The sequence below is a fragment of the Loxodonta africana genome, chromosome 14 (genome assembly GCF_030014295.1).
Source record: "Loxodonta africana isolate mLoxAfr1 chromosome 14, mLoxAfr1.hap2, whole genome shotgun sequence".
In the NCBI taxonomy this organism is placed as follows: domain Eukaryota; kingdom Metazoa; phylum Chordata; class Mammalia; order Proboscidea; family Elephantidae; genus Loxodonta; species Loxodonta africana.
In genome coordinates, this window is record NC_087355.1 from 45,182,867 (window position 1) to 45,207,250 (window position 24,384).

The 24,384-nt window shown below is 36.7% G+C and overlaps 1 protein-coding gene across 4 annotated transcripts in view; it reads right to left on the bottom strand.

Annotated features, from left to right (window-relative positions):
- Positions 1 to 24,384, bottom strand: part of VIRMA (vir like m6A methyltransferase associated) — a 65,562-nt gene that overhangs the window by 30,970 nt on the left and 10,208 nt on the right. For 2 of the 4 annotated variants that reach the window (XM_010588406.3, XM_003408393.4), the window contains exons 2-10: positions 23,287 to 23,402; positions 19,368 to 19,454; positions 17,848 to 17,896; positions 16,220 to 16,388; positions 13,868 to 13,990; positions 13,018 to 13,290; positions 8,361 to 9,501; positions 4,984 to 5,475; positions 3,803 to 3,957 (exon numbers count right to left, since the gene is read on the bottom strand). In XM_010588406.3, the coding sequence (XP_010586708.1) occupies positions 3,803 to 3,957; positions 4,984 to 5,475; positions 8,361 to 9,501; positions 13,018 to 13,290; positions 13,868 to 13,990; positions 16,220 to 16,388; positions 17,848 to 17,896; positions 19,368 to 19,454; positions 23,287 to 23,402 (2,605 nt within the window). Of the gene's footprint in view, positions 1 to 3,802; positions 3,958 to 4,983; positions 5,476 to 8,360; positions 9,502 to 13,017; positions 13,291 to 13,867; positions 13,991 to 16,219; positions 16,389 to 17,847; positions 17,897 to 19,367; positions 19,455 to 22,777; positions 22,801 to 23,286; positions 23,403 to 24,384 lie in introns of those variants that run through there. The other 2 variants (XM_023545871.2, XM_064267904.1) reach the window with 2 other exon arrangements.

Consider the following 24,384-nt stretch of genomic DNA (forward strand, 5'->3'; position numbering starts at 1 on the left):
CTACGTCAACTGGCACAACATACTTCATAAACACAATATTCTGCATCCTACTTTGGTGAGTAGCACCTGGGGTCTTAAAAGTTCATGAGCCGTCATCTAAGATACAACTATTGGTCTCTTCCTATCTGGAGCAAAGAAGAGTGAAAGGAACCAAATAATCAAGGGAGCCATTAGTCCAAAGGAATAATGGACCACATGAACCACAGCCTACACAACCCAGAGACCAGAAGAACTAGATGGTGCCCGGCTACCACTACCAACTGCTCTGACTAGGATCACAACAAAGGGTCCTAGACAGAGTGGGAGAAAATTATAGAACAAAAAATCTAATTCACAAAAAAGACCAGACTTGCTGGTCTGTCAGAGGCTGGAGGAACCCCTGAGACTATGGCCCTAAGACATCCTTCTGACTTGGAACTGAAGCCATTCCTGGAGACAACCTCACAGCCAAACAATAGATAAGCACATAAGATAAATAATAACACCTGAGACGAATGTACTCCTTAGCAGACTCAATTACACAAGATCAAAAGGGCAGTATCTGCTCAAAAGTAACGATGAAAAGGTAGGAACAAGTAGAATATCATGAGGAACCCAGGGCAGAAACTGGGAGAATGCTGACACATTGTGGGGAATGAAACCAAGGTCACGAAACACTTTATGTACAAACTCTCGAATGGGAAACCAATGTGCTCTGTAAACTTTCACCTAATGCACATGAGGTAAATAAGAAAAAATAATAAATTCAAAATGGATTCAGGTCCTAAGTGTGCAAACTAAAACCATAAAATTCTTAGAAGAACAAGCAGAGGCAAGACTGTCAGGCCTAATTTTCAACAATGAATTATCTAATATAATAACAAAAGCACAAACAGCAAAAGACAAAATAAATGAGACTTCATAAAAATAAAAACTTGCTCATCAAAAGACTCTACCATGCCAATGACTGCCCTGACAGGGAACACAACAGAGAGTCCCAGACAGAACAGGAGAAAAATGTAGAACAGAACTCAAATTCACGTAAAAAGGCCAGGCTAAATGGTCTGACAGAGACTGGAGGAACCCCCAAAACTATGGCCCCCAGGAGCACTGTTAACCCAGAACTGAAGCCATTCCCGAAGGCTACTCTTCAGACAAAGATTAGACAGGGCTATAAAACAAAAGGAAATCCTGGTGACGCAGTGGTTAAGCTGCTAACCAAAAGATCGGCAGTTCCAATCATGCAGGAGCTCCTTGGAAACTCAATGACACAGTTCTACTCTGTCCTATAGGGTTGCTATGAGTCAGAACTGACTTGATGGCAACCGATTTAGTCTTTTTGGTTTTATAAAACAGAAAATTACACACGTGAGGAATGTGCTTCTTAGTTTAATAAGATATATGAGACCAAATGGGCAGCTCCTGTCCAAAAGGAGAATGAAAGAGCAGGAAAGGGCAGGAACTGGTTGAATGGACACAGGGGACCCAGGGTAAAAAGAGGGAGTGTGTTCTCACATTCTGGGCATGGTAACTAATATCACAAAACAATGTATACATTTTTGAATGACAAATTGAGCTGTAAACTTTCACCTAAAGTATAACAAAAAATAAAAAGACTTTACTAAAAAAGTGAAAAGACAAACTACCAACTAGGAGAATATCTTTGAAAACCACACATCCAACAAGAATCTAATAACCAAAATATATATAAAACTTTGACAATAAAAAGACAAATAACCCAATCACAAAATGGGCAAAGGACTTGAATAGACATTTCACTAAAGAGGACATTTGAATGGTCATCAAACACATGAAATGATGCTCAGCTTCATTACCCACCAGAGAGATTCAAATCAAAACCACAGTGAGATACCATTTCGCTCCCACTAGGATGGTTAAGATAAAAAACAAAACAGAAAATAACAAATGTGGGTGAGGATGCTGGGGAAATTGGAACCCTCATTCATTGCTGATGGGAATGCAAAATGTTATAGCCAAAGTGGGACAGCTCTTCTAAAAACTAAAAATGGAAGTACCATAAAACCAAAAAGCCCATTGCCGTCGAGCTGATTCCAACTCTTAGTGACCCTACACAACAGAGTAGAACTGTTCCATAGGGTTTCCAAGGAGCGGCTGGTGGATTCGAACTGCCAGTCTTTTGGATAGCAGCCGAATGCTAAACTACTTTGCCACCATGGCTCTTAAAACTACCATATGACCCAGCAATTCCACTCCTAGGTATATACCCAAAAGCCTGAAAAGCCGAGAGTCAACCAGAGACTTTTACACCAATGTTCACTGTAGCACTATTCACAACAGCCAGAAAGTGGAAACAACCTAAATGCCCATCAACAGATGAATGGATAAACAAAATGTGGTACATACATACAATGGAATACTATTCAGCCAGCAGGAGAAATGAAGTCTTGACACATGCTACAGTATGGATGGAGGTTGAAGACATTATGTTGAGTGAAATAAGCCAAACACAAAAGGACAAATATTGAATGATCTCACTTATATAAAAAGACAAGAAAAGGCAAATGTATAAAGACCAAAGTTTATTAGTGGTTACCAGGGGCAGGAGGGAGGGGAAAAGGGAGGTAAAATGGTGATGGAGAAAATCACACTGAATAAGGGTAGGGTTGTACAGCCACGTTCTCAATAAGTTCTACACCTGTAAAAAGTTAAAATGGCGAAAGTTGTGTGACAGATATATTCACAACAATAACAACAAAAAAAAAAAGGAAGTAGCTGCTGAGGCTGCTTATGCAAAACCAAACACCTCATGGAATTTGGTTCCTTGGTTTGGGGGTTTAGGATCATGGTTTCAGGGGACATCTCAGTTAACTGGTTTAATAACATGTTTAGTGCTTGTTCTACTTCCTAGTTCGTTGCATTGTGCCTGGATCTTAAAAGCTTCCAAGTGGTCATGCAAGGAACAACGGTTGATCTCTATTTACCTGGAGCAATAGAGGAAGGAGAGTCAGGAAGAGGAGGAAGACATAGAATGTGTGGCTAATTGCATCCATGAACAACTGCCTCCTTTGCCATGAGACCAGAAGAATTTGATGGTGCCTAGCTACCATTACTGAATATTTTGATCAAAGATTCTATAAAAGAATCCAGATCAAAAGGGGGGAAATGCAGAACAAATTTTCAAATTCTCACAGACTCTTCTGGAGTCATGGAGGGTGGATGAACCCCTGAAACTATTGCCTTGAGATAATCTTTAAACCTTAAACCAAAAATGTCTCCTGAAGTCATCTTAAAACTGAACAATAGTTTAGCTTAACTAGTGAAAAGAAAAGTCTGCCTTAAGCATACGGTCTTTTAAGAACTATCTATATGGGATCAAACTCAGAAGATTAAATAGGAACCTTAGGGGGCAGTGAGTTTACGTTAATGAGGGAGGAACGACTCAGAAAAGGAGGGTGAAAATGATTGCATGACTCGAAGAATGTAATTAATGTCACTTAACTGAATGTGTAGAAACTGCAGACCTGGTGTATGTTTTGCTATATATACTCTCAACAAAACCAATAACAAAATAAGTAAAATTTAGAAAAACAATGGCAGTGCCCATAAAACCCAGTGCCCTCGAGTCGATTCCGACTCATAGCGACCCTATAGGACAGAGTAGAACTGCCCCATAGAGTTTCCAAGGAGCACCTGGCGGATTCGAACTGCCAACCCTTTGGTTTGCAGCCGTAGCACTTAACCACTATGCCACCAGGGTTTCCAATGGCAGTGCACTAATTAGATATTCAAAGGCTTTTTCCTTCACATATTACTCATGCTTAAATAATACGAGGTACCATACCTTGCAATTTAGCATTATTTTCATCTGCTTTACAAAGCTTCAAGAGAGATGCTGCATGTTGTTCTAGCATTTGGACATCACTGGAAGACTGAACCACCACCAAAATAAGTATGCATGCATAATTATAAGCCACTGACTTCTTAGACTTGGAGTCACTGAAACAAAATAAGGTTTTTAAGTTTTTGGTACGAAAATAACTTAGTTTTAAAGAGATAAAGGAAATTTACAATGAAACACGACTAACTTACTTAAGACCAGAAATCAGATTTTAGAGCTTGCATCCAATTTACATGAAAACACTGCTTAAAAGTGTATACAAAAAAAAGTATGTGCATTACAACAGAAAATGAAATACTATTGAAAAAATAAGATGAGATAAACAACGAAATATTAACAATTATATACTTCATTAGCAATGAAAGATTAGAAAATATGCTTCATTAGTCTCCTTTAAAATATTTTTCCACTCTGGGTATGAATAAATGTGATGAATCAATCTACTGCCATCATCACTCAGTCTTCATCACATGCTTACAGAGCAGTTAAGATACAGCAAGGCATAGAAGGCACTGGTAGTTGCGTTTCATATGCTCCCAAAGGAGACCTGTCACTCAAAGAGTCATACCAAGTCCCTATTGTGAGGCCAGCTACCTGGATACCACTACTTTGTGTGCCATGAGCCAGGAAGAGGGCATGGCTCTCTTCCCATACACTAAACCCTCTGTCCTACTGAGCAGGCATTTCAAAACCATTATCATTCCCAACTACTCCTATTCTGTCACAGAAATCTAAAGCCAGAGCACCATGAATACTTTAGAAGGCAAGGGCAGAAGACTAACAAATATTCCTCAGTGCTCTTACAGTATATGTTCTTGTGACTAGGACAGGGTTTTCCTCTACGCAAATCAGAAGGGGTATTACACTTGCAATCTGTCAACACCATGGGGAACTGGAAGAAACTGCTAAAAGAGCCACTCATCTCATTGCTTTATAGCTAAAATCTATATTTCAGAGATTATTTCTGTCATTCCAATCCTTAATTAACAAGTATTATGTTAAAAAATGAGTATTAAAAACCTTTAAGTATAGTTTTTACTTTCAATGAAACACTTTTTAAAAATCTAGGCCATTAATGGTCTAGTTTTCTAACATAATAGAAAATTTAAGGAGTAGGAAATTACCCTAAGGCTTCTTTGGAATAGTACTCCATTAGAGTAATAAGACTTTGGAGATTTTTCTCAAGACTGAAAACATGGCCAACAGCTGATCTTCCCACAGGATTAAAAGTAATCAAGTAAAGATTGTGAAGGGTTCCCAAGAGATCGGAATGGTCAGTTTCTTCACTGGCTGTACAACGCTGAAGATGGGTGAACAGTTCTGTAATACACTGCAACGTTTGTGTTGAATCCTGTAGCCACAAGGCAAATGCATCATCGATAATACCATCAGACTGGAGACCTTCGTCTTCATCTTGATCATAAAGGTGACATAGAGCTCTGATCAACAAATTTGTTGCTTCATATTCTGACATAAAAAAAAGAAGACCTTTCTGTGATTGTGCGAGAAACTTTAAAACATCTTTTGTGGCTTGCAGCACACCAGGATGAGCACTTGTTACAGGAATTGACAGAAGCAAGGTAACCAACTCCAGGAAGTGATGACTGTGAAGATACCTGTAGAAAAGTTAATTAATATATATAAAGTCAGTTCAAAGCATTCTTAATGTAGTCAGTATTCCCTGGAAGGAAGAGAGGTAAAATCTTTAATGGCCAGTCTTTATCCTCAGTATATAGTGCTTTAAGTGAAAACATAATATGAGTAGCAAGTCTTCTCTCCACTGGGCCAGAGACAAGTGGAAGTTCTGTGAGGCTTTCTCCTAGCTATGATTCAACAAATATTCAATAGATAACTGTTGATAAGTTTTTTCTTTCCAGAGTCAACCATGACTTTAAATTCTGGGCCTTCTTCCTAGGCCACGTATCAAATGCTCCTTTTTCACCATGGTCTTACTCTACTCATGGCATATCGGTATACCTGCAATTAGTTTATTCAGTGAAATCATAATATATAGACTATAGAAATACATAGCACATTGAAATATACATAAATATACGAATTGGTATATCTATGAAAAAAATTTCAAATTACCTATTTTTAGTACTTAAATAGTTAAAGTTAATACTGCCATACACAACACTCTTTTATCAAATCCAAGAACCACTGTTCACTATACATAGTTTTAGGGGGAAAAGTTTGAATTTATTCAATATACCAAAATAGATACAAATACAACTGATAACCTCTTTGGGCATGTGTTTCCTTATTTATAAGGGTTTCCTTAACTGTAGGCCCTGTCAGGTTAAAACTCTTTTCTAAAATTAACTTGTTCAAAGTGAAAAAATGATTTGGAGAAGAAAGAATTAAAACACAATACTTTTTTTCAAAATTCAAAAATGGAGGAAAAAATCAGTCAAAAATGTCAAACTATAAGAGAAGCCTAGCCTAGTGTAAATTTATTTATTAATTTTGAGTTAGGAAGAATATAATTTTTTTGAAAGCTAAAAATTATAAAATTACTCAAAATGCTAATCTCTTCCCTCCATATTTTTAAAGGACAGTCACTGCCAGTGGTTACACAATAGCTTCCTTTAACCCCTGGTAAAATATTACTAACAGGCAGATTAAAGGCCAGAATTTATTTTCATCAACAGCCTCTTCACTCAAATTACTGCTTAAAATCAGACGTCTACTTCATGATAATAGATACCTCCAGCGAGGCATCTATTTACTACAAAGGCAAACAGAACCCTAAAGAAGACAAAACTCCAGAATTACTAAACCCTTTAAGAGCAAGAATGGATTATCTGATAAACAAGGTAAGCACAATTCTTACCCTGCTTACCAGATCATCTGCAGTGAACAATTTCACATGGGTTTCATCACATCTGCAACTGTTCATTACAGATTAGTAAGTAAGCACAAGTAAGGCTGTACTTACCTTGCTTACTGGGTCATCTGTACCTGTTAGGGATTGTAAATTTAAACAGAGGCTTTGATTCTGTAGGAAGGTGCTATGGGGTTGGGACAGAGACAGATGCCAGTCATACCTAGAAGCAGAATCTTTGATGTGGTAAAAAACGTGGAATTGTTCACTACAGATGATCCAGTAAGCAAGGTAAGCACTGTGCTTACACCTTGCCTATAAGACAATCTGCCCACATATAAGAGCATTTTTTAACCACCTTATAGACTAGGCAGAAAAAATTAACATAGCAGGGCTCGGCCTGTTTAAGAAGAGCCTGCTTACAAGGCTGGCACTTGGAGGGCTTCTAGCCCCCTAAATGATAAGAGCAGCTCAATTGTGCCTTGACTGTTCATGCTGAATACCTGCTTTCCTTCTGGGAGTCTAAAACACTGGTACATGCCAGGCAGAGAGTACGTATGTGGCTAGCCCACAGTAAAAATTCTGGGTGCTAAGTCTCTAGTAAGCTTTCCTCGTTGGCAACATTTCACTCACGCTGTCCTAACTAGTTGCTGGGGAAATTAGGCACAGCCTGTACGACTCCACTGGGAGAGCACACTGGAAGCTTGCTCTTGGTTTCCCCCTGACATCGCCCCATGCACCTATTTTCTGTGCTGACTGTGCTTTGCATCCTGCATTTATTTTTACTTGCATTTATTTCACTGTAATAAATCATAACTGTGAGTAAAACTATACATTCAGTCCTGTGAATTATCAAACCTGAGATAGTCTCAGGGACCTCTGACACAGGACACTACTGCCTTCCCATCACTTCAAACTCAATCTTTCCAAAATACAATTATTTCTCTTCCAAAAGTCACTCTCCCTCTTACTTACTGGCAAATGCCAGAAAAGAAAGTCTCAAAAAAATAAAACAAAGACCCTACTCTGGGTGCTGACCCCAATAATGGCAAAATTTTATCAATAGAAAATTAGAGATGTAGATGACAGAAATAAGTGATAACTGAACCTCAAAGATATCTTTAACCAGAACTGTAAAATTTAAGTTTAAATTATTATGTATTAGAGTAATAAGGTACAAAGGAGTTCATCCAGAAAATTGCTCCCCTTTCCTATGTCATTCCCCTGTACCACAGTCCCAGAGGTAACTCAGCAGTTTCTCATTTATCCTGGCTCATAAGCATGCTTATCCAAACATTGTTGATTATCAGAATCTTTAATTTAGGTTCCTATTACGACTTTGGAAAGTTGGTGCCGTAGTGGTTAAGTGCTATGGCTGCTAACCAAAAGGTCGGCAGTTCAAATCCACCAGGTGCTCCTTGGAAACTCTATGGGGCAGTTCAACTCTGTCCTATAGGGTCGCCATGAGTTGGAACCGACTCCACGGCAATGGGTTTGGTTTAAGTTTTATTACTGCTTTAAGTACGAACACAATACATCTCACCCACAGCAATAACATACTTGTCAGTTTCACTACTAAGTATCTACTTTGAAAAATGGCTAATATCTTTACACAGACATGCACTGCCTCCAATGGTCTGTGAAATATATTTCCCCAAAACAAACAAGTCTTACCTGAAGAGAACAGGGTATGGGTCATCCCTCTCTGGAGGTCCAGTAATACGTGCCATTGTTGGGAAAGACTTAACAGGAGGTTGGACCATCGTATGAGGTGCAGTTTCCATTAAATGAAAAACTTCTTCTAGGAGGTTAATCAGCTTTTCAATTTCCCCTTCACTTATATTTGAGGATTCCAAAAGATCTATATCCATGGAGGCCTCCACCTCATTTTCATATTCTGGGTTTGTTCTCTCAAGTCCGGTATCTGTGTCATGATCAGGTTCACCGTGATTAGGAACAGATGACGTCTTCTCTGCTAAATGGTCACCAAGTCTTTTAATTTCTGACAAGATTTCATAGAAATGGCATTTCTGAAGGATAGCTGAACCAGCAGTGACAACTCTCACAGTCTGATCTAGAAGTATGAGCTCCAAAAGTTTTTGATAGCCACTTTTTTCATTCTGCCTACCTCTTAAAAAAGCTTCCATTCCTTCTGTCATACTAATGACACTGTCCAAAGCTTTAAAAGCATTTAACTTAAGGGAAGATGAGACATGATCAGCAAACAGGAGCTCAAATAGTCCACTGATCACTCCTGCTTGTAGCAGTCCCACGACTCCTTGAGCCCCACATTCTGCCAGTGAGGAGACTAATTTGGTCCCAGCTTTGAGCTGTCGGACATTTAAGGCAATGGGTTGGCGAAGGGCAACTTGTAAATTTAATGCTTGCATAGTCCAGTCTATCAGCTGGCCAAGAGAGTCTTGTTTTGTGTTTTTCAATTGCAAATAACTTAATCCCTTTATTATTAAACTTGGAATTTCTTCTAAAGCTGTTACCCATTTTGCACCTCTATCTTCTCGATACAAATCTAACAATTCAGTTAACTTCACTGAGGCCTCTATTGCCCCTGAATTTTCTTTATCTGGACCTTGATCCTTCATTCTACTGACTTCAATTTCAAAAGTAGTCTTGTATGGACAGCTGAAGTATAAAAGTGGTACAAGTTCTCTGTCATATGGATCATATGTCATAGGAGGAACTGAAGCTAAATCTTCAGCAGTGTATTCAACATCAAAGTTCGGATACTTAAATGTTTCACGTTCCAAGTCAGCAATTCCATCTTCATCACTGGAAATTTGTTCATAACCATCATCCCCTGAAAAATTGTTTGAATAATATTTAAATATTACATAATTGTTGAAGGCACAAATTTTGACTGATCAAAAAAAAATCGCTTATTTAATAGTGTAGCAAACATTAAAAGAATTTATGATTTCCTTAAAAAAATTAACTTCTGTCCCAATATCTTATCAACAATCACCAACTTTTTATAATTTCTAATGAAAACTGTAAAAAACCTGTTGCCATCAAGTCAATTCTAACTCACAGTAGCCCCACAGAACAGACCGTAACTGCCCCATAGGGTTTTTGAGGGGTGCCTGGTGGATTCGAACTACTGACCTTTTGGTTAGCAGCCATAGCTCTTAACCACTACGCCACCAGGGTTTCCAATTTCTAATAGATATGGACAAATTTCCTAACCAAATTCTTCAACTACATCTGTTCAGCTTTACAACTAGCTATCTGGTACAGATATTATTTCCTTATACAAATAAAATTACAAATACCTGAAGTAACAAAAACACCTCTCTCAGAAATGAGTCTTGCCTTCCTGAGAGATTACTTTTAAGATGGAAAAAAAATTGGAGGACAAAGATCATAAAACCATATTTTCAAAGCTAAACCAAAAATTTCCAGCAAAAACATTCTAAGTTCTTTTTATAACATTAATTTCATATTCCTGAAATTTTACTTCTCTGCATTTATCTGTGACAGTTTCCTCTGCCAGTATATATTTCTAGGGAAAATCTGTTCATTTAAGATGCTCGATTTTGCCAAAACAGCTTTCTTATGGTGACATTTGTGTAGTGTTTTCCTCTATGTTAAATAAAATAGAAGTACAGACAGAAAACTTGTTGGTTTTACTTTCCAGCACAACTACAGTGATGGGCCATAATGGCCTAAGAAGGAAAAGAAAACATTTCCAGAACATTCCTCCAGTATTTGACATTCCTTTGCTCAAAACAATTTAGCCTTAGCAATACTACACTCATATTTGAAAAGACAGGGGCCTAGAGGGGATTGACTCTGAGATAAGATGGATGTCTTCTATTAAAAATCAAACTACTTAGCCTCATTCTGTCACATTCTTTACAAAAATGTTCTCTGTTTAAGGGAGAAAGATGTGGCAGTCTGCTTCCATAAAGATTTATAGCCTTGGAAACCCTATGAGGTAGTTCTACTCTGTTCTACAGGTGGCTATGAGTTGAAATCAACTTGATGACAGTGGGCTTGTTTTTTCTGGTTTGGTATATACATAAATGGAATACTACACAGCTATAAAGAATAATGATGAGTCTGCAAAACATTTTATAACATGGATGAATCTGAAGGACATTATGCTAAGTGAAATAAGTTAATCACTAATAACCACAAATGTTATATGGTCCCACTATTATAAGAAGTCAAGAATAGATACACACAGAAAGCAACGTTCTTTACTGGTTACCAGGGGTGGGAGTGGGAGGGAAGGGGAATCACTTTGTAGATAGCAGACACTTGTTATTTTTGGTGATGGGAAAAGCAATACCAAATATAAGTGAAGTTTGCAAAACTTGGCCAAGGTAAATGAGGACACTAAGACATCCACAAGAAAAAGGGACAATTTTGGGAAACGCTATAATGTATAAAATTTTTCAAGAACAGTAATAACAACCAAAAAAACATGTGTGTGGTTCCACAGGAAGATACGTATGCATATATGTGTATAGGAAGGCATATGCAAGAACGTGCACAGCATGTATGGGCGTATATGTAAACATATGGGTATACATTTGTATGAGCTGTATATAAACTCATATACGTAATAAGGCACACAGGGGCACAGTAATGGAGACTTCCCAGACACATCCAAACAACTTGTGGGATTGGTTTACTGGGTAAAAATGCTTAGGACCATAGTCTCATGAGACAATTTAATCAACTGGCCTAACACAGGTCATAAAGATAATGTTTCACACTTTAGTGTGGTTGAGTAGTATCTGGGGTATTAAAAGCTTGCAAGCGGCCATTTAAGATAAAACTATTGGTCTCTACTTGTCTGGAGCAAAAGATAATGAAGGAAACCAAAGACTCAAGGAAGAAACTAGTCTGCAGGACTAACAGCCCACAGGAACCATGGCTTCTCCTAACCTGAGACAAGAAGAGCTAGATGGTACCCGGCTACCTCTACCGACCATTTTGACCAGGAACACAATAGAAAGACCTGGATAGAATAGGAGCAAAATGCAGAACAGAACTTAAATGCCTAAAGAAGGCCAGACCTGATAGAGACTAGAAGAACCCCCAGATCATTGCCCTAAGATACCCTTTGAACCTGGCACTGAAGTTACTCCTGGATGTCATCTTTCAGTCAAATGATAGATTGGCTTATAAAATAAACAGTATCACCCATGAGTAATGTGCTCCGTTAAACAATCAACTATATGAAACCCAACAGTCAACATTTACCCAAAAGCAAAGAAGAGAAGGGAAGATAGATCAATGGAAATAGAACAAACAGAACAGAAATAATGTGAATGTTGACACACGGTGAAAATTTTAACCAATATCAAAGTACAAGCTGTATAAAAATTTTTTAAATGGGAACCTAATTTCTTGTCTAAACTTTCACCTAAAACACAAAAAATATTTTTGAAAAAAAAAAATTCTCTGATTAAGAAAAACTACCTGCCTGAAATCTAACTGCTCTTTGCTGGTCAAACACAATGAATCCAGAAAGAGTTATCTGGTAATCTGGAAACAGGACTAAGCTAAGAAAACCATCACTCAATAATCTATCTGTGCATTTTGTTAAAAGGCCCCTGGTGATTCTGAAATGACCCTCACTCTCATGTCGAATCCTCACTATTGCTGAAAAAAGCCATGTCATATTATTTGTCGGTTTATACAAATGCATCAACATTGACATACCATTACTTTGACAAAGTAAGGGTCTATTAGCTTGAGTATCTCTCACTTTTTCTCTTCAAAGGAAAAATAAAGCCAAATTAAAGGAATGTATCATACTGTCACATGTCCATGTGTAACTAAGATTTCTTTTTCTGAATTTTTAAAAATAACGTAGCACTAGGCTGAAATGTCTAGGTAGTAGACATCTCTACGGTTCCTACCTAGCTTACAACACCACTCCTTACTCTGAAACCAGTTCCCAAATCCCTAATCACCATATACCTGCTGCATATTCCTGCTTCCCTGGCCAAAGCTGATGGTATCAAGGCGCAACTCATATCATAGCAAACCAAATAGGCTCTCTCTCCCACGAAATTGGAAATAGGGGTGACATACAGTTAGGCATTAAGCTGCTTGATTAAACTGAGATTAAAGCTGTGGTGTGAAGAGAGAAAACAAGAGCTAGCTGACAGAGAATAAAACAGACACACAAAGCAAAGAAGAGTTCCTGTTTCTAATCATGCCTTGAGGCCTAGCTACATTCGGACCCCCTTTAGTTCCTTGAAACCCATTTATCTTTGGTATAAATTCTCTTTAATTGCTCAAAGCTACATAATGTTTCTAATACTTAAAACCAAAAGTCCTAGCCAATGTAACCCACCTTCACCTTCTTCATCCTCTTCACCTTCTTCCTCTTCATCCTCCTCTTCCTCCTCAGGGACACTGTCTACTGTATGACGATCATCCTCATCCTCATCTTCCTCTTCCTCTACATCCACATCATCTTCATCATCTTCTCCTTCTTCTTGCTGTTCCTCTTCCACTTCTCCTTCATCAGAATACTGACCTTCCTGGGGAACAGAATTCCCATCAGGAGAAATTGGCTCAAAGTAGTCTTCTCTATGAGCAGCATCCTCTTCTGTGTCACCTGACACTGAAAAATTGAGATTTAAGGCAAAAATTATTTTAATGATTTTAATAAAATGCAGCAGCAAAGTGGATAGTGTAACCACTTAATGACATTTTGAATGATTTAGCTCAAAAATCCCCTTAAAAAGGGATGAGAATTACTTGCTGTTAAAAACAAAAAAAGTTGAGTACATACACTGTGCAACTTTATACAGTGAATTACTAAAATACACTATTTTATGTTCCAGTATCATAAACTAATAAAACAAACCCTTTTCTTTTTAGCTATTAACGAACTACATGGATTTTTGCCTTTCTCAATACATGCTGCTTATTGTTACCCGGTACTCTTTTGTACATAACACTATAGCACATTACCATTTTATTTTTCAAAGCAATTTTGACACAACTTGAAATGAATTTACTGATTTTTTTGGAACAAGCTAACTTGCCAACTGAAAAGCACAACGAAACACTGTGCAGGATGAAAAAAGAGGGCATTCATCAAGATTTCATTACCAGCATTTTTTTTTTTTTTCCTCTAATCAAAAAGACATTATTAGCACTAATCGGGGGAACACTAGCCCTGGTTTTACATATACCTGACACAGGAATGGGGTCGTCTTCATCATCATCAGGTGGAGGGGGTCCTGGAGGAGTCCTTGGTCCCCTTGGCTGTGGCCTTGGGGGACTTCCATTAAACTGATCTTCTTTCTCTCCATCAGCTAGAGTTTTATTAGAGACGGAAAAGAAACTTTAAAATTATTAAAGAATAATGACATGAGTGCATGTCAAAAATGTTTTTCATCATTAGAGTTTTTCATCTTCTGATTTCTTTATAATAAACGTTTTCTTTCTGACATCTAAAAGAATTTTTGTTAATTAAGCTACATTTGGAAAGTTAGAATTTTTGACTTTCCATTTATCAAAATATAATGTATACACTCTTGAGCATTATTCCAGAGAAACAAAGACTTACTCTCATGCAGGAAAAATACAATTAATGTTCACGACAGCTTTATTCATAATAGCAAAAACCTGGAAATTACCAAAATGTCCTTCAATGGGTGAACAGTTAAATAAACTGTGGTACATCCATACTACGGAATACTATTCAGCAATAAGCAGGAACACACTATTGACACACACGAAAATTTGGATGAACCTCAAGAAAATTATGCTGAATTAAAAAAAAAAGTCATTCTCAAAGGATACATACTGCATGATTCCATTTACATAGAGATAAAGAACAGATAAGTGGTTGCCAGAGGTTAAGGATGGTTAGATAAGTGGGTGTGGCTACAAGGGGGTAACACAAGGGAGACTTGTGGTGATTGTACAGTAAGTATCGTGTTTGTGGTAGCAGTTACACAAAGCTACACATGACATAAAACTGCAGAGAGCTACACCAAAAATGAGTGCATGTATAACTAGTGAAATCCAAACAAGCACTATAGATCATACCAATGTCAATTTTTGGTTTTCATGTTAACATTGGGAGAGACTGGGGAAGACTGGACAAGATTCCCCTGAACATTTCTTTGCAACCTCCTGTAGGGCTAATTATTTCAAAATAAAGTTAAATATATGTATGTAGATACAATGTATGAGCTTAAGTATCAATTTTATGCCAGTTAATAGGACAAAATTTTAGAGAAGCTACTATATATGCCAGGTACTTGACACACCTAGAGCTGCAAATATAAGAAAACATACTGCCTGCCCATAAGGAGCTCACAATCTAGTAAAAAAGACAAATGAAACAAAATCAAAAGAAAAAGGAAAGTTTAACTGTGCTTGCTGTTGTTGTGTGCCTTTCAGTCAATTCCAACTCAAAAAGACCTTATAGGACAGAGAACTGCCCCACAGGGTTTCCTAGGCCATAGTCTTTACAGGGAGACCTGGTAGTGCAGTGGTTAAAGCGGTTCAATCCCACCAGTCAGCAGGCATGAGAAAGTTGGGACAGTCTGCTCTGGAAACCCTGTGGAGCAGTTCTGTTCTGTCCTTTAGGATCACTAAGAGTTGGAATCGACTCAATGGCAATGGGTTTGGGTTTTTTTTGGTTTTAATCTTTACAGGAGCAGATCACCAGGTCTTCTCTTTTATGCGGAGCAGCTGGAGGGTTAGAATGTCAGCCTTTCAGTCAGCAACCAAACACTTAACCACTGTGCCACCAGGATTCCTAACTGTGCTTAGCAGGTAAGATAAAAGAAATGAAAATATAGTGTCCCCAACATCAGAAAAAGTGTTCACGCTATTCTGTTCTATCAGGATTAAGAGAAACACAGATCATTTAATTTTTGTGCATAAAATACTAACCATAACACAAAATGTTTTTCCCCAGTGACTTCAATTATAATTTTGGTATGTGTTCCTGAATCTCCTTTATTTCAGCTCCTGATAGTGAGTAACACTGGTATGAGAAGAAGAGACCCTAGAAAACTTGAGCCCAGCTGCCTGCTTAACAGAAGGAAAGCTACTGAAGTATACTGGAGTGCCTATTTTTCCTGTCTCCAATAATGAACAAAAGGTTCTCAAAGTGGGGAAAATCCGTGCTAGCTAAGATTTATACATCTAAGCAGATTTGAAATGAACTCCTGAAAAAAATTCCATTAACATCAATACTCTAGAAATACATACTAAACACCACCTACTTCAATTCTTTGGATAGTAATTTGATAGTAAATCATAAATAACCACTGGCTTGCATTATCATTAATGTATTTTAAACGGATAAAAAACCCTCAGGGCATTTAAAAAGTACTCTAAGTAGAAGAACAAAATAAAATGCAACCACTTCAATATAAAAACAAACTCAGAGAAAAAAGAATGGGAGGCTAAGAGATATGCTTGCAAGTCTTAAGAACTTTCAAAAAGTAGAAGAGCTCTTTGAATTAGTTTTTCCTACAATAATGACAAAGTTTCACTGGCAAAGGCATATTTAAAATCCTCACCATGTTTTGGATTCCTTTTCAAATTTGGCTGTGGCTGGGGAGGAGGTGGAGGTGGAGGTGGTGGTGGTGGAGAGTCTCTATCGTGACTTATCACTCTATCAACCGATCCATATATTGCCAGTGTCAGACAGTTATACCAGCCTCTTAGCACCAAACCATCGGTATTCACCTGATTTTTAGAGGGAAAAAAATCTTTCAAATTAATGTCTTAATATGCCAGAGGTAAACTGATACCAAATTAGTTTGTGGTCAACTAAAATCATTAAAAATATGCTGAAAACACATGGGTCTGTATTGGTGAAAATTCAAAGACAAAGTTTTTACATGGCCCTCCAGAGTTATTATAACTAATTCTGTTCTGAGGCTACATCTCCCTAGCCTTACATTTTATGTCAACCCTCTTCAAAAAGCATAACCAGATTTCACACCAACTAGAGAGAAATGGAAATGAAATTAAGTGGGAGTTATTAACAATTAATATATCTAACCCTAATAGCTACGAAGGTCATGCATGTCCATAAAACCGCAAATTATACTGTCTCAAGAATTACACAGCACACAGAATTGCACAGTATTCTTCCTATGTGCCCAAATCACACATACAAGCATATTTTATTTACTTGCAGTGTCCTTAAAAAGCATTAAACAAATTGTTTTTGCAAAAAAACCTTTCTCCTATAAAGATCAAAGTCTTTACCAATATCATTAAACCCCCATTTGCTTATGAAATAAAAATAACATCTTTTTATGCTTTCCAAACATATCTACATTGATCTCTAGATCTTCACAACAACTATGAGAGGCAGTCAGAGCAAATACTACCATTCCATTTTAACAAATGAGTAAATGAGAATGGCAGTAGAAGAACCTGGTAAAGGTAAAGATGATGTAGTAAATAGTACTGAGGCCCCTTCTAGAGGCACAATAAGAAAGAAATTACTATTCTGGCTGCAAGGCTATAAAGGGAAACTAGGGACCAGAAGAAAAGCTCAAAGATTATCCCGAGGGAGTGAGACACTTTAAACAGAAAACTCCACCGGCAGGAAGATAATCAGATAAGGAAGATAATTTGTAGTCTGAACATTATGCACAGTTACCCCTCAGCAGATTATCAAACAGCAAGCTGGGCAATCCTATTCTATAGATCACATACTACCACTATTATTTTTGCATTTCAGATCTTCCATGATTAGATACTTCTAGAATGGCACTTGCTATGCCAAGGAAAAGGACATACTTTTAATATGAAGGAAAAAGTATCAAATTTTTCTAAATCGTAATTAAGGCACAGTGATGTCTAATAAAAATTTACCCACCTATCATCTTCTATACTTGCCCAATTAAAAGTAAACAAGGGAAGTATAAATGCTGACCTCTTCCTGACTCAAGTATAACGTTACAGGAAGAAAGAGCTTTCTTTGTAGCCACAGAGAATAGCATTACAATGTCTTTGCTCCATTTTAAAATAATTTCTGGATCCTAGAGGAATCAGACAAGAAATGATCATCTGTAGAACTAGAACTAAATAAGGTGACATTCTACATCACTGGTTTATTTGGATTTAAAACTTTGAATGGAGGTGAAAAAAAAACATTAGTGACAAATTGAAAACTGATTTCCATAATCACCTTTGAGTTGGGTCTAAAGATGATGGAAGTATTCTCATCATACTCCAGGCTGCAAAAAAAAGTAGAAATAAATATATAAGCTCAAACACAGTTCATGAAGTCTTTCTAGGTTCAAATATTTCAATATACTCAGAAGTTAGATTTTTGTTTTGTTTTAAAGAGGCATAAAGTTTGGATTTAATTTACTCTCCCAAAAATGTCATTTAACAAAAGGATAAAACAAACACCCCAGAGAGTCTGAGTCAATGGGCTTAGGGTGAGTCTAGGCATTGGTATTTTTTAAAAAGCACCACAAGTAATTCTAATGTACAACCAGAGTGGAGAATAATTGCACTGTGGTCCTCTAAAAAAAGGCAAACCAAACTAGCTGCTCTAGAGTCAATTCCAACTCACGGAGGCCCCATGTGTGTCAGGGTAGAAGTCTGCTCCATAGGGTTTTCAATGACTGATATTTAGGAAGTAGATCTCCAAGTTATTCTTCTGAGGTACCTCTGGGTATGCATTAACTATTGCCTTACCCAGATGCTACCCTAAAAATGTATACTAGGACCAAAATTAAGAAAAAATCACCTACTTTTTGACACTATCTGCTTTATGAAGTAGATACTGACAAAAGAAAAACACTCTAAATTATTAAAAATTAGCTGCTTCAGATTATCTACATTTTCCTTCATTAAAAAAAAGGTTATCAATATAATTTAATAAGAAATGAAAGAAGGATGATTTAGTGAAGTCTAAGAAACTTTGCATCTCTGACAGGGATAAGTTTTTTCATTTTTAAGCTACTTTTTTTTTTGTTTTATAAATGAGTTTCAAACAAAACCCTTTTAACAGTCAATGTGCAGACATCACAACAACTACCATATTTGTACGAAAATAACACACACCTCCTATGTTTGCCAACTGCTCCCTGCCCCCATGAGGTACTTTTGTAAGTGCACTATGCTAATTTAATTAAAAATTTTTTTTCTTTAAAGTTTGTTTGGCAAGCAAACATAGAAGGCATGCATGCGTTATCTGCGTAAAAATATGGTAGATTGTTTTAATATACCTAACATGCATTAAAGAATCCAAAAAGGGGTTATCTATTAACAAATTCTCAGTTTACAAAATATGTGGTTATGGAATTTTACGTTTTGTAGTAATGCAATATAAAAAAACAGACAAAATATTAGCTCTCAATGTTTTTATATGCATATGTTTTTAAAAGACTCAAAAAGCAAGCATTCCAAATTAGAAGGTTACTATCAAATCATGTGGTCTGTGTAAGAAATTCATGCACCAGTAAAAATTTAAAAAATATGGCTAATAATTCACAAATTTAAGGTTTTATTTTGTATATAAACTCATCATCTCCTTAGGAGCTTGACATTCCTTTGACATTGCCAGTGGATAAATTAAAGCCTGATTTCATGGGTCTGGCAGCACCAGATACATACCCTTTTTTTCTGTTTAAAGAATAAAAAGATTCTCCTGACTAACTCATGAGTTTCTGGTGAAATTACCTAACAAGTACGTACCTTCCCAACCTATCGAAAACTGGGGCACTTGGTTTGCTTACATTGTTGAAGAATAAATCTAACTGAAATGTATGCGGAGAAGTCTCCCTGTGAATGAAACAAAGTTCAAATATTAACTTTTGCAACAATCAGTTCCTAAATTAAAAAAAAAAAAAGTACAAATTTAAGAGCAATTCTAAATGATAGTCTTAAGGTTATATAACAAAAATATACAATTAATTATAAATTCTCCATAATTTTATTCATATTCAATCCTCAAGTAGCTTACTATCCACTCTTGAGTATGACTGAGAATAAAATTTTAATCATTCAAGCACCTTCCCACTGCTATTTGGACCATTTTAAAACAACTGAACATTTAAATTTTAAAATGTTATTTTAAAGGCAAGTGTTATTTAACTGCTATGATATTAAATTTCATAATTCTTTATATCATTGTTCCCTTTCATTACTAAGAGTCAGAAGATAACTATACTTCAAGTTGTATATTACAATTACAATTTAATTTTAACTAAATTCACACTAAAATAAGACTATAATAATAAAGTAAGCAATTTTAGCATCAGAGCCCTAAATTCTGACTTTAAGTCTAAATTAAAGTTTTTATAGCAGACGGCAGTGGGTTTTTTAATTTACACATATTTTGATTTTTGGGGAGATTTACATAGTTAAGATTAAACACTACTCAATTTTTGTTAGAATGAAATCTTGCTCTACTTGACGTAAAAGATACTGAAGAATAGCATCTTTGGCTGAAATTCCTTAGGCACAACTAAAATCTTGATTTTTAATCACTGCATTGTTTGTTTACGTAAAAATCCAAATGGCGCAAAGTATAATGCCTGAGTACTATCAAGAATTTTCTCATACACTGCTGGTAGAAATACAAACAGGTGCAATCATTCTGAAAAGAAATATGGCAAAAAGCATCAGGAGGCTGAGAAAATGTTCACACAATTTGATCCAGAAATACTTTTCCTAGGAAATGTTTCTATGGAAACACTCAAGGATCAAAGATTTTTTTTCTCAACAGAATGTTCATCATACATTACTTATAATTTGAAAAACTAAAACCTATCTAATGGTCCCCACGTAAGAGACTAGTCAAATTACAGTACAGTCATTTGTTAGACTATACACTCATTAGAAATTATATTTTCAAATAACATTTAATGATGTGAAAATGCTCCTGATGTAAATGAGATAAAGGAATATACAAAAAGTAAACAGTGGGGTCAGAGTAGCATCATACATTTACCTTACCCAAATTCAACCATATTACCCTTCCTTTCAAACTAGACTTTGGCTCCAATACCTCAAAGAAACAACAACTACTACAAAAGGCTGACATGCAAATTCTTTACTTTTGAGCTCCCAAAGGCTCAGGTCTTGGTCACTGAACATGATTTAAAGAATAAAAAGATAATTTTATCTTACAACCTGTTTGACTCTAAAACCTAATCTCAAATAAAATGCTACATTTGTAAGAAATAACAAAATATACAAATACACACATTAAAAAACACAATATATCAAATGTTTTTAGGATTCTCTTGGGACAGAGGAATTAACCAGTTGCCACTGAGTCGATTCCTGGTCACAATGACCCCATGTGTGTTAGAGGAGAACTATGCTCCCGTAGGGTTTTTATAGCTGATTTTTTAGAAGCAGACAGCCAGGCCTTTATTGTGAAGCATCTGTAGGTGGATCTGAACCTCTAACCTTTCAGTTAGCAGTCAAGTGCATTAACTGTTTGCACTACCCAGAGACTCGAACCAAACCAGTTACCACTGAGTCTATTCGAACTCATGGCAACTCCATGTGCATCAGAGTAGAACTGTGATCCAAAGGGTTTTCAATGGCTAAGTTTTAGGAAGTAGGCCTAGTCGCTCAGTGGCGCAAACAGTTAACGGGTTTGCTGATAATCAAATGGTTCGAGGTTCAAGACTACCCACAGACATCTTGGAAGAAAGGCCTGGTGATCTACTTCTGAAAACCCTGTGGAGTACAGTCCTACTCTGACGCACATGGGGTCACCAGGGGTCAATACTGACTTGATGGCAACTGGTTTACAGAGGGATTACAGGGACTTTAACTTTTCCTATACACTTTTGAATTTTATCATGAGAAAAAAACACTATTGTAAAGTATGCTGCACAGACATCATTTGATCTGTAAGATTACTCTCAACCTTGAGATTCTAGGCTTCATAGTGCATTAATACTTTACTGTTCTGTAACATATTAATCACTATAAAGGTATTTCTAATACTTTTGTATTTGGAGTTATTAAAACATGAAAAGTCATTCATCCCCAACTAAGAAAAAAGAAGAGAGATAATCAGGGGGAAATGTAACAAATACTTCTACCCTGGGAAGCTAATAACAGAGACCTATTTTGCCTGCTATGGTAACCAGCTTCCAAGATGGCCCCCCAATAATCCCTGCTTCCTGGTATTCTCACCCTTATATAGTCCCCTTCTGCACTGTACCAGGGCTGGTCTGTATAACCAACAGAACATGGTAAAAGTGACAGCATGCCACTTCCAATATTATGTTATAAACCATACTACCTGTGCCTTTAATCTTCAGCTTGTTCTCTCATTCTTGAATGACTCACTCTGGAGGAAGCCATGTCGTGACCTGAGCAACCCCATGGAGAGGTTCTCCTAGAAAGGAACTGAAGTCCAACTCCAACAGCTATGTGAGTGAGCTTTCAAGAAAATCTTCCTGCCCCAGCCTGTATCCTGACTATAACATCATGAGAAAATCTCAGCCAGTTAAGCTGCTCTCAGATGCCTGACCCTCATAAATGGTATGAGAAAATGTTTACTGTTTAAGCTGCTAAATTTGCTGTAATTTGTTACACAGCAAAATACAGCTAATAGACCTTCCTTGGCCAAAAGAAATATATAAGAAAACATGGGTTTTTCTTAAACATGGGGCGGGGGGGGGACCAACTATGAGGTCAATTACAATGATTCTTCATTAGAAATATTAATTAAATACTCTCATTGCTTCATTTTAATGGCACCTTTCATGCTTTTATATCTATTTCTACAACTAATCAACTAGTTTTACAAATTTGAAGAAGTAATGTGTTAACTTTGTTTCTATATCATAAAACTCCCCACTAAGTACCTGGCTTAACTCCTTTATGTAACAGAAATTGAGTTATCTATAACATGCATACAATGAAATACAGTGTTGATACATAACCTAGGTTACAAGCTAAAAATTCACATAAGATATATTATATATATTCATGTTTCTATGACCATAATTTGGCTCACATCTCCAACCCATGGAATTAAAATCAGAAGATAATGATTACTCATGTTATGACAAAGATCAAATTCCTGTTTTATGTAGGTTGTTAAAGTTATCAAGTTATCAGGGATATTGTCTTACATTTTCTTTATCTCCCACAGAGCCTAGGAGGAAAAAGTATCAAATAATTACTTGCTAGTTTAAAACCAGGCTAAGATCAACATTAGGTCATGGAATCTGATACTATGTAGTGAAAATACATTTTTAAATATTCAGACTAATTCTCATTTATTTTCAAGGGAAAAGTCAGGTTACACATACTTCATCTACTAGACACATGCCCCCCTAGAATATTTTGGAAAGCGTAAGCCTATTTCGACCAACTTTTTTAAAAAAGGAAATGAAGAAAGAAAAATCTGATTTAGTACTTAGGTTAAATAACTATTCTTTCCAAGCTTCTGGTTTATGATGACATTAAGTATAATATACGCTGCTACAAAAACCTACAGTTTATTTCAATGCTGCATAGCCATAATTGAGTACGGTTTTGTTTTTAACTGGAAAATATTAACTTAAGCTTTTGCATTTAAGAAAATGTTTCTAGGACAATCTTTAGTCAAAAAATACTTCAGAAGAGAGAGCTGGCTTACCCATACGCTCTACTGTCAGGCAGGCTGCTGTGGGCTCTTACTCCTGGAGGTATGACGCGGACTTCATTAATGTAAACCACACATGGAAAACGAACCACATCTATATGAGAGCTTTGCTTTAAGAAAAAAAAAAAAAGAGGAAGGGGCAAACTCTAAGCAAAACAGTTGTTTCTCTATTCACAATTTACTCGTATTTAATTTAGTTTCTTTTTCATTCACAATGCCACAAATAATTTTAAACTCCGTATCATTAAAAGTGAGCTATTATATTACTTGCAATGCTACATAATTACTCTTTTAAAAATAGCTGATTATAAAATACACCTAGTTAAGTCTCTCTCCGTTTGTATGAGTGGCTGTATAACACTTTCTGCCATGTATTTACCTCCTTGCTATTTTGCTTAGGACCACAACCCCTTATCTGAAACCTCTGGAGGCAGAGGCCTTTCAGAATTCCGACTTTTCAAATTCCTAAAGGTAATATGCTACAAATACTGCACATTACTTAACACTCCCAGTGGTTTCTGAGACAGCACCTTATAGCCAGCACATTAATATTTCTATACCATATGGCTTCACACTATATAATAAAGACTATAACTAGCATCATGTCAGTTCAGATCAGGTTGTGTGGCCAAATGAATTGAAGACAGATTTTTCTGCCACCCTGGGATTTCAAAATTTATAGATAAGGGATTGTGGATCTATGATAAAATTAGCTTAACTCACTAAATTAGTCGGTGTACAAACGACTAATATCAAGGAATCCAGGAAGGCCATTTAAGTAATGAGTAGTTGAGGCTAACCACTCTGAGATTAAAAAAAAAAGAAAATCCTAACCCACATGGAACAAAGGAAATGAAGAAAACCAAAGACACAAGGCAAGTATGAGCCCGAGAGTCAGAATAGCCTACATAAATCAGAGGCTACGTCAGCCTGAGACCAGAAGAACTAGATGGTGCCCGGCTACAACCAACGACTGCCCTGACAGGGAACACAACAGAGAATCCCTTGAGGAGCAGGACAGCAGTGGGATGCAGACCTCAAATTCTCATAAAAAGGCCAGGCGTAATGGTCTGACTGAGGCTAGAAGAACCC